We start from the raw sequence: 11,115 nt of genomic DNA, 5'->3' as shown, positions 1-11,115 counted from the left end.
GTACCCACATATGTTTACGACAAAAGGCACCAATTCAAACCTCTGCAAGAATATCCCAGCCCTCATGAGTTGATGTCAAATACATGGTGTGCCTTTGTTACAATCTACACAATGCCGGGGTTAAAACAATTAGACAAAAGAAGCAAAAACAGTGGCCATACCATGCAATATGCTTAAAAAACTGGTTTATTGGAACAATCCAAATGTCTCTCTCTCTGTAACTGACCACAGCTCAAATCCACTTTCTGTTTGACGCGGGAGTGTGTGTGTGTGTGTGTGTGTGTGTGTGTGTGTGTGTGTGTGTGTGTGTGTAAATTAGTCTATTAGAACAAACGGTATTTATGCTCATAATGAACACTCGACTGCAGTGTACCTGTGTAAAGAACATGTAGGTCTAACAACAAAACAACTGTCAATGTGTGTGTGAGCTTATGTCAGTGTGTGAATATTCTCAGTCAGAGCCACAACGGTGCCAAATTAATGTTGAGTGGGGGACCCATAGGGCACATTTTACCCACAATTCCTTTGAGTTACCAAAATGGCTCCATTCAGACAACACAAACGTTTCTCAGAATCCTCACCGCTGGCTTTCAACATTTTGTTCACAACTAACCTGCCTTCCTTTTTAAAACAAATAAATAAATAAAATAAAAAAGCATACAAAGGTGGACTTGGTGGTGTTGTAACCATACATGGTCTCTCCCCTACATACGTAGTTAATAACGTACAATTAATCTAAAAAGTAAGTTTGTGCATGCAACAAAAAAAGTAACCTAATTCACACGATAAAGATATCCAACAAGCTCATTTATTTGTGGAGATGTGCTAAACACTAATATTCTAACAATAAAATCATGTTGGTGGTGATTTTACACATCCATCATGGACCATCATTAAAGTATCTTGGAATACCATGTAAAGTTGAACACGATGTTACATGAATATGATATTTCCATCACTGTATACCATGGTACAGGCACTGCTGTTTGTAAGATGAAGCCCTGCCACCAGATGGCATCTTGCTGGGTTCTTTACAGCAGAGGTTTGTCCCAGTTGGTTGCACTCGTCCCTGAAACAAATACATGATTGTGAGAAAATTTAAGTCATGTATGACAGATTCCATTCCAGATTTCATGTGTATTTCCAGGAAATACATTAAATGGATAGTTCACCTAAAAATGAAAATTCTTTCATCATTTACTCACCCTTAAGTTGTTCCAAACCTGTATGAATTTCTTTTTGTAACCGAGCAGATCTCGCCTAGGGGGGGAAATACTATGGTAGTCAATGGGGGACGAGATCTGCTTGGTTACAAACATTCTTCCAAATATCTTCCTTTGTGTTCAGCAGAACAAAGAAATGTATACAGGTTTAACAATATGAGGGTGAGTAACTGATGATAGAATTTTCGTTTTTGGGTGAACTGTCCCTTTAAATAAGAAGTTAATCTGTAAAAAATGGCGAATGTTCAGATGAAAAAAAAAAAAAAAAAAAAAAAAAAACCTAAATAATTCCCGAGTAGCCTATCAAAAAAATGATGTTTATAAAAGATCTTTATAATAAAGATCAATTATTAAAAAGATATATTCAAATTCTGTCTGCAGATGAGTGATTAGTCAGTTGGTTACGGCTCAGGTGATTGCTCATGAACCACAGGACTTTTTGATCCAAAGATTTAAATCAGGTGTTTATCCCAAATCTAGAGAATCCCTCACACACACAAACCGCTCTCCAGTAAACCTGTGAGCATTACTGCATCTCTCCATTACAAGTCCCACTGCAGCAACCCGATTCCCTGTTCACACACAGGCTGCATTGAATTGCACAAGCCGAACCCATGCATAAAGGACAGTGTCATAAAAGATGTTGCAGATCATTCTGATCGCATAAACACTGAAACACATCATCTGGCAAATTCATGTTAACGCATCAACTAGCCTAATGTTGTAGCCTAAATTGTTATGCAAATATGTAGTATTTGGTCAAACTTTATGATGGTGTAAAAAAAAAAATCTATATTAAAATGCTAAGATTGTAAATGCTTTAAATTGAATGGCGTTTACAATTATTCATTTCACACACTTTAATCCAAGGGAATGTGATGATATATTTTTGTCGCCGATTGCATAAAAACACATAAAAAAATTAAAATAAAAATAAAAAGTAAGACCAGGAGAAAATAAATGCTATTCATTATTCAACTGATTTCCAAGGGATTGAAAACATAATCTGTCTCCCTGGCCGTTTGCTCGCTCACATGCGCGTGCAGCAGAATGTATGTCTCACATTCCGGGCACATGGCAACACCAGCTAAATATAGCCTGCCAGTGCCAGCCCATGCAGAGCAGAGCACGCTGGGATCAGGGTTTGTTCCTGCGAACGCAGAATCCCCATCACGTAACGCCCCCTCCCTCCTCCTCCTCCTCTTTACGCGTTCTGTCTTCTCGTGCGCTTGCGTCTCACCGGGGAAGGGGAACTCGAGCTGGTTGCCAAAGGCTGCAGTTCGTTTACGGAGTCAATCGGTGTGTGTGTGTGTGTGTGTGTTGCTCTCTGAGGACTTCACCTCAAACTGATGTCGAAAGCATTGTGCACACGCACACAAAATATCAGCCCACTATTTGTTGTTTCAGGGGAGACTGCAATCAACTGGACAAACCTCCCAGCTAACAAAAATGAACGTTCAGCTAAGAGACGTTCCCATTAAGTTATTTAGACGTTATGCGAACGTTAAAGGGACAGTTCACCCAAAAATTTAAATTCTGTCATCATTTACTCACTCTCAAGTTGTTCCAAACCTGTATGAATTTCTTTCTTCTGCTGAAAGAAGATATTTTGAAGAATATGGGTAACCAAACATGCATTTGCGAGTTTATATCGCTGATTTTTTACTCTTTTTTTCTTAGAATTGTGAGATAGAAACTCGTAACTGTGAGTTCTAAAGTCAGAATTGCAAAAAACTATCTTCTTTTGTGTTCAGCAGAAGAAATTTATACAGGTTTGGAACAACTTGAGGGTGGATGAATGATGACAGAATTTTTATTTTTGGGTGAACTGTCCCTTTAAGGGAACATTCCATTTTACAAACATTATGTTTGTAAATTATGTTCTCTGAACATTCTGAAACACTTTAAAAATGTTAGATGAATATCCAACATCCCATGAATGATGTTTTTTTGTGTGCTAATGTTTTGAGAACATTATCAAAGAACAGATAACTTAATAAAAAAACGTTATATTATTAAAGCTACACTGAGTAATTTTTTACATTGATTCTTAGCAAAAAACACTTTGTTCTTTCAAAATGATATGTGCTCATTAATGTGTAATTACTTCTACCAACTAATCAAGTATTCTCGTAAGCGTAGAATCTGCCATTTAGAATACATACGAGCGAGTCTCTCGAATGGCGGCAGCCATGTTGCGCCTCCATCTTGAAAATACATTAGCCAAAGAGGGACATACCTGGAAATTCAAGCTTCGCCTTTCGCGTTTTTACACTCAGTGGCACCGTGACGAATGCGAGGGGGAGATTACTCGCGACTGCCGGCAGATTTGAAATAATACGGCCACCGTAGGAGTTAAAACGCCCTCGGAATGGGAGGAGCTAGAAAGTAATATTCAGTTGGTAGTCATAAACAATTTCACCGCTAGACGGGAGAAAATCCTACACAGTGTAGCTTTAACGTCACTGGAAGAATGTTTCTTCATAACTTTGAGAGAACCTTTCCAGAACGTTAGCCAATGTACAGAGAATGTTCCCTGTTGGCTGAGCTTGTTCACAAATATTACGCATTTTGTAACGTAATTTTAATGACGACTCTGACATGCATGGAGCCATGGTTGCAATCCCTTGCATTTTTTTCTGCAAAATGTTTTTTGCAATCAGCTGCTCAAAAACATCTCATCATACCCGCTTGGATAAAAGTCCTCTAAATGAATACATGTAAATGCCATTACATTTGAATGAAAAACCTATAAAGCATTATTAATCTTGAAAAAGGTTATAAACCACCATACAGTTCAACCATGGTCTCATTATGCATTACCTGACATGAATTAACAATGAGCAACATATTTTTGTAAGTGAAACATAATTCTTCATTGTTTGTTCATGTTCATTCACAACGCATGAACTAATGTTTCCAACTTTTGATTTAATCAAGTATAAATAAATAGGATATAAAAGAACATTAAGATGAATTAATGCTGTGGAAGTCTTGTTCATTGTAAGTTCATGTTAACTAATAAAACCTTATTGTAAAGTGTTGCCCATATTTGCATTACATTCAATCAAACTGAATTTTCATGGTTTCAAGCTATGCAAATGTTTTGGCTTTTTGCTGTTATGACGTCACACGACTCCACCCACCATGACCTAAATCAGAATAAGGACAGACCGTGTCCCATCTAATGCTGAGAGACAGCGACGACTCTGTGACCAATGAATGTTCATGTGATCACAGCGGGAGCTCACTGCATTCCCAATAATCCCGGCCTGATTCGGCAGAGACCTCAGCGTGGCATCGCTCTATAATTCCTTATACACTCTCAAAAATAAAGGTACAAATGCTATTACCCTTTCAAAAGGAAGAGGGCATATTAGTACCTCTACAGTAGAGCCTTTTAAAAGGGCCCGCCCCAGTGACAGATGCACCATTATTTAGGAGAGGTGCTGCGGGGTCACTTTCAAAGGGTGAGCCGGGACAGGGAGCACACCCCTATCCTGCGAGGATGACTGTCATCAAACAGGCCGCAGGGCATCTGTGTGCTGTAATGTTACACTTTGCAACACTGCCATTTTTACACTATGCAGTCATGCATTAAAGTCAAAATTGAACAATTTATAACCCGTTTTACTTACACTACCATTCAAAAGTCATCTGAAAGTTCCAGCGATGACTTGAATTATCATTTACATTTCAAATAAATGCTGTTGTTTGAACTTTCTATATTTATTAATGAATCTTGAAATAATGTATCATGGATTCAACAACAAATATGAATATGAATTTCAACACTGATAATAATCAGAAATGTTTCTTGAGCAGCAAATCAGCATATTAGAATGATTTCTGAAGGATCATTAATGATGCTGAAAATTCAGCTTTGATCACAAGAATAAATTACATTTTAAAACATATTAAGATAAAAAAACCTGTCCTTTTTAATTGTAATAATATTTCACAATATTTACATTTTACTGTATTTTTGGTCAAATAAATACTTGGTGAGCATTAGAGACTTCTTTCATGCAAAAACATTAAAACATCTTACGGACCCCAAACATTTGAACGGTAGTGTGTTATGTGACATATTATGAATAAAAGAAGATATTCGACTAAATGTATGACGGAATGGCTTTTTGAGCGCCATGTGGAAGATGAAGGTCAAGTTTACCCTCAAAAACAAGAATATTCGTGGGATACAATGTTTTTTTGTGTGTGTTTTTTATAGAAAATCTATTATTTGCTTTTGTGCGGTAATTAACACATTAAGTGGAATTAAATTGCAATAAATGACTGCATTAACCTGCATTAAAACAATGACTAAACTGCTATTTAATATTAATATTAATCCCAAGTCTGTGCTGACATCAATCAAGTAAAGTATAATTTTAGAATAAGATGCACTAATGAATTGTTTACAAGCACAAACTTATACTTAGAAAAGATAAATGCTCAATTTTAACTTTGAAATAGTGTTTATTTTACTCCCTTAATGCCACGTTATTTCAGAGTTAAACTGACTGACTGGATCATTAAAAAAAGTGGGACTTACATTCCGGAATGGAGATAGTTGGAGGGAGCAGCTGAAAAATAATAGGGATTCGTGACATCATCCAATAAGAACAGTCATTTCAGAGGTGGGACTCTGAAACAAAAGTCATTACATTTTGATTAAAGATTATTATTATTATTATTAGACAAATGGTTTTATCATTTACTTTAAGCAAGTAAATAGGTACAGTTTTTTATATTGAAGTAAAACTATCAAAACATGTTTGTTAATTGAAATAAAATATAAATATTAACACTTTTAACAAAAATTAGAAATGCTACCTTGGTAAGGTAAGTTGAACTAAATAAAATAAACAAAAATAAACCTAAATAGTAACATTTATAAAAACAACAACAAATGTACTAAAAATTTAACTAAAATGAACACAAACTGAAAATATTAAAATGAAAGCTAATTCAAAATATCAATAAAAACTATAATACTGTATAAATATTACTAAACGCAACCAATGTACATCAACACAACGACACCAGGCCAGTATTATGCTTTCCATCATTTATAATTTCCTTTATTCTGTTACAAACATACATAGCATTTTCTAAATATAGACTTGTAAATCTCAAGAGAAAAAAAAAAAAAAAAAAAAAAGTTCAGCCATGGGAAAAACGTAAGGCTGCCGGTTCTTGAGAGGCAGTCTAGCGCGGGACGGGGCTTGATGGGATGGGTGGAGATACTTTGAGTATCTGAGACCTGAGCTCTTGACAGTGTCCTGCAGTAGCTGTGAACTCGCTCTGTAACTTCAGGATCAAGTAACAGATACAAAATATATATACTGAGAACGCCAAGAACCTGAGTTTAAAGGGCATTCCGACGTTAATATCTCTGCTGAAAACACAAGATATATTGGAAAAATAGCTACCTTTCAATAAAGATTGTTCTATGAATTGCTGCTCTTGTGCGTACGGTGTCCAAAAAAAACAAAAAACCAGTGGTTGACACATGGATGCTGTTAAGAGCTCGGGTGAGTCGCCTGAAATAACACATTCTTTCAGAAGTTTTCCAATCTTTCGTACAGTGGAACAGAGGTATTGTTGTTCATTTGAAAAGTATGCGGACGCCCCACAGAACTTTGCACAAATCCCAACCTCAGGAAACAGGAAGACAAATCGGCCAATTGCGAGTCGACTAAGAGCCTGACAGGAAATGAACTCATAATCTCATCCCTATGGATGAGTATTGCTTCCTGTCCCTATTCTTTTTTCTTTTTTTTCCTTTTTTAAGGGACATTAAGGTGGAAACTAAACACAAATCTTTACAGTACGTATCCCCAGTACACATTTGAAATAAACGCAGCCAAGTTCAGTCGAAAGAAAGTCCATTTCTGGTGTTTTGCAAGAGATGTGTGCCCAATTCCAGATGTTAAACAGACAGGTCATTAAAGAAAGAAAAAAAAAAAAAAAAAAAGTGCTGCGATACTTTGCGATACTCCACTTTGACATTTAGCAGCCTAGAGGGATTTAATGCATGTAGCCTATACATCTTAAAGTGAAGGAAAAAAATGGCTTTTTGTTGGTCATTTGCATTTTTTAAAACAACATATTAGTCAGCCATCTTGGTTCTTCAACATGACACATTCACTTCGCTAATAGTACAGATGGGTCATACAATCAAAATGAATGCACACGTGATGCACCACAAATGGTGCTGATTTAGCAAGAAACATGGCAAATCTCCTTCCGACAGCGAGTTTGTAATATGAGTCCCGAATGGTGCCTCCCGTCTACAAACGCTCAGTTTAGCGACCCGAACAGCAGCTGAGGAGGGGCGAGGGGAGGGGGAACGCAAGAATGTCCTGCCAACAGCTGCTGTGTCACGCTTTCTATTGCCGTTCGGGCTCGGCTGCCAAATTGGGGCCTGTTTCAGAAGGGTAGTCGCAGAAAACACTATGCTGAACGTCACAACATCACTCGCTCTACTATACGGCTGCGGCTCCCCATCACATGCACAGTCTGCTGATGTAATAACGTTTGCAGCGGCTCAACAATCGGGCCCTTGTGCGTCGACGCACTTCAGAGCAAACGGCACAGCTGAATCCACGGCCAGCGGAGCAGGAATGCTCACCCTCTCCACGCTTCTCGCATTAAAATAGCCGGCCTGCCTAGTCAGCTCACCGTTGAGGAGAAACAGCTGCTGCAGTCGTGAAAGCGCATCCCATAACAATCACGCAGCCTATATAGATAAAAAGTGTGGGAGAGTATTTCATATTTCATAACAAACTATCGATTGCAATTCGTCTCGAAAGGATCACAGCAGTACACATGACTTCAACAGCTGCCATTTAACACAAAACAGTATGGAAGGTTAAAGGAGGCTTTACACACCAGCACAAAAACACTGTTGCACCCAAGAAGGGATTTCTTTTTTTTCTTCTTTTTTTCTTTTTCAATTCTTCGCCGTGGATATACAAGCATATCGCAGTTTATGTTTTTTTTGCTAAAGTGCACGGATGAAATATTCTCAACATTAACTATCTTTCTCCATCATAACCCACTGCATCTACTTGGTTATTCTTATAATATTTTTGGTGAAAGGCTAAAGAAAAATATTGCATTAATATAGCTGCAGTTACTACGCAAGAGAAAGCAATAAATTAAATAAAAAGGCAAAATGCGGGGACGGGCATGCACAGAAATGGACGCACGCTGCCACCGGAAAGACGTTTGATATTAATTAACCGTATGCGTGCTGTAAACTCAAAGGGGTTTGTGGGAGGAGTGATGTTTCGCAAGGATAATCTCATATATGATGCTATACTCTTCTACAAAACAAATCCAATATTTCAATCCCAGCTTAAGTTTTCTTTTTTACAAAATTAGCTTCTTGAGCCTTAATAATTCGGTAGTTTATATATAATTGTTTTTACTGTGTATTCAAAAAATATGCTGGTTTGTTTACTTACTCTCATAAAGATCAATCTTACATAAAAAAAAAAAAAAAAAAAAAAAAATGACAACGCAAAAGGGGACGGGGGTGAAAATACACTCGTCCGTGTTGCTCTGTCCTTTAAGCAATCTGTCCTTAAATATTCAGAGGGGACTTGGACCCAAGTTAGAAAAAGACAAAGCTCTTTGTATGTTGACCCCAAAACCAAAACATCCCACCGGTCCATAATGTTGTCTTATAACACCGGTTGGATGATGTGCATAAAGCATCAATTTTCATTACTAACGCCTCAAGGAAGTCACTGGTTTACAGATTACGACTTCTGATTTAAAAAGTGTCTGGCTGTGAACAGCTGAGACATGTCAACACAAAATCAGGGGTCAAAACGTTCCCCTCCAAATCTGAATTTAAAACTCCTCATCACTCAAATTGGCCAGACCATAAAAGTCACGTTGATGCAAGAACGAAAAGCGTAAAACAATAACTTAGGGAACTTCTGTCTATAAAAGAAAGAAATAAAATAATCTGAGAACACAACTTCTGATGCAACGTTTGCCTGGAAACACACCATGAATATCAGTGACACTAATATATATATATATATATATATATATGCGCTATACACTCAATTTCTCCCCTCTAAAAACATGTTGGACAGTATGAACCCTTACAGCCTGCAGGTATTATCGTATTCAGGCCGCTTTTGAAATTCAGCAGCCTTGGCGTTGATGTAACAAAAGTTTAACTGTTAGCTAAGACAATTAAACTTGCTGGTTTAACAGGACAGGGCAGCATCGGGAATAAGTCATACCCAACGAGACATCCTTCGCCCCATGGCTTCGATACAGACAACCCCCCCCCCCTCCCCAAACCCTCACCACATAGAAACTTCACAGATCTAGTTTTCTGTCCCATGAATATTTTAGTAGGCTATTTGAGTTCAGTTCATGCACTTCTTGTTTCACACGTGTGGTCATCTCCTGGCGAAGCTGCAAGTCAGTCGTCGTCCACGTCCTCGCCCTCGGACTCCTCTCTCCTCTCGTACATCTTATCCCGGTGTCTCTCCTGGATCTCCTTCATCTCCTCGGCGTAGCGGCAGAAAGCTCCTCCGAACTTCCCCCAGGCCTTGAAGGGGATGGTGATGGAGTTCCTGTAACTGGGCTTGACCTCGCTGACCCGCAGGAACACGCCGTACTTGTTGGAACCCACGTCGAAAAAGAACCTCTTGGAGTCCACCATGATGGAGGTGCCCTCGGGAAGCTCGCCGTAGCCCCCCGCGGCCCCGTGCCCCCCGCTCAGCTCCTCGTCCTCCCCGCCGTAGTCGTCGATGAGCTTGGCCAGGGCGTCTCGGAACTCGATTAAGCCTTGCGCCGGGAGCGCGATGGTCTGGCCGGTCTGCACGCTTCCTCCGGGACCGCCTCCTCCACCGACGCCGAAGCCCGGACCTCGGTTAACGGTCTGGCGGATGCGCAGGAACCTCCCGCGCTGGTTCTCCTTCAAGTCGAGGTAGTATTTACGGTTCTCGCGCACCAAGAACTCGCTCTTGAGCGCACGCCGCGGGCCGCCGTCCTCACCACTGGACGATTGCGCGATCTGCTCCGGGCTGCTTGGCCCCAGCTGGGCGTAGTGCTCGATGAAATCCCCGAGGTAGTCGCGGAACTCGGCCGCCACGGACATGGAGAGAGTCAGGCGGCTCTTGGAGCCACCAGCGCCCACCTCCGCTATCTTGATGAAGCGTCCCTTCGCGTTCTGCTTGACGTCCAGGTAGAAGCGCTTGTTCTGGATGTCCAGGCGCTTGGACGCCAGCTCCTGCGTCTCCTGCTCCCGCTGGAAGTGCTGAGGGCCGCCGCTACTGCCACCGCGCTCGCTCCCACTGTCTCCATCCGCCATCTTCAGCACCTCCAGCCAACTTCTCTCTCAGAGAAACGCTCCTCTCTGCGCTGCTCCAGCACGCACTCACACACGCACGCTCCACAGCATTGGCCTCACATCTGCCAATAACAGGCGGCGCGCGCCCGCGGGGTCACTCATAGGTCCGCGCGCTTGTCATTCGCAGCACGAGGGAGGTGCGCGCGCGCTCCATTGGTCAGAGACATTTCCTGCTCGTGTGCAGGCATTTCCTGTCCTTCTGGAGCTCAGCTGAAGCTTTGAAGGAGAACTAATACATCATTATTTTTTTTAAATCATTATATTTGGATCAAATTATTCGATTGCTTTGTTTTGCCAATGCATAAGCAATGCAGAAAAAGTATCAGAGAAGAAAATAAATGCAAATATGACGTGCCGTTGACGTGCTTAAAAAATATATAAAATCAATGTAAAAATAGATTAGGCCTACAACATTCAACAAGATGCATTGGAGTTTTGTGCAGAAAACTATTGTATTATTGACTATTGTACAGAAAAATATATAAATATGGACGTGACAGATGC

General features: G+C 40.0%; 1 protein-coding gene across 1 annotated transcript; it reads right to left on the bottom strand.

Moving 5' to 3' along the window:
• Positions 1-9,536: 9,536 nt before the first annotated feature.
• Positions 9,537-10,681, bottom strand: purbb (purine-rich element binding protein Bb). The gene has a single exon (XM_084399929.1). It carries the CDS (start codon positions 10,570-10,572, stop codon positions 9,679-9,681), a length of 894 nt encoding a protein of 297 aa, XP_084256055.1. The 5' UTR covers positions 10,573-10,681; the 3' UTR covers positions 9,537-9,678.
• Between the last annotated feature and the right edge of the window lie 434 nt (positions 10,682-11,115).

The sequence above is a fragment of the Rutilus rutilus genome, assembly GCF_951802725.1.
Source record: "Rutilus rutilus genome assembly, chromosome: 25".
Classification (NCBI taxonomy): Eukaryota; Metazoa; Chordata; class Actinopteri; order Cypriniformes; family Leuciscidae; genus Rutilus; species Rutilus rutilus.
The sequence above is the reverse complement of the archived record's forward strand: the minus strand, read 5'-3'. Positions and strand labels throughout refer to the sequence as shown.

What these genes read in the sequence shown, in the direction of transcription:
- purbb (XM_084399929.1), bottom strand. Translation starts at nt 10,572, where the DNA reads ATGGCGGATGGAGACAGTGGGAGCGAGCGCGGTGGCAGTAGCGGCGGC.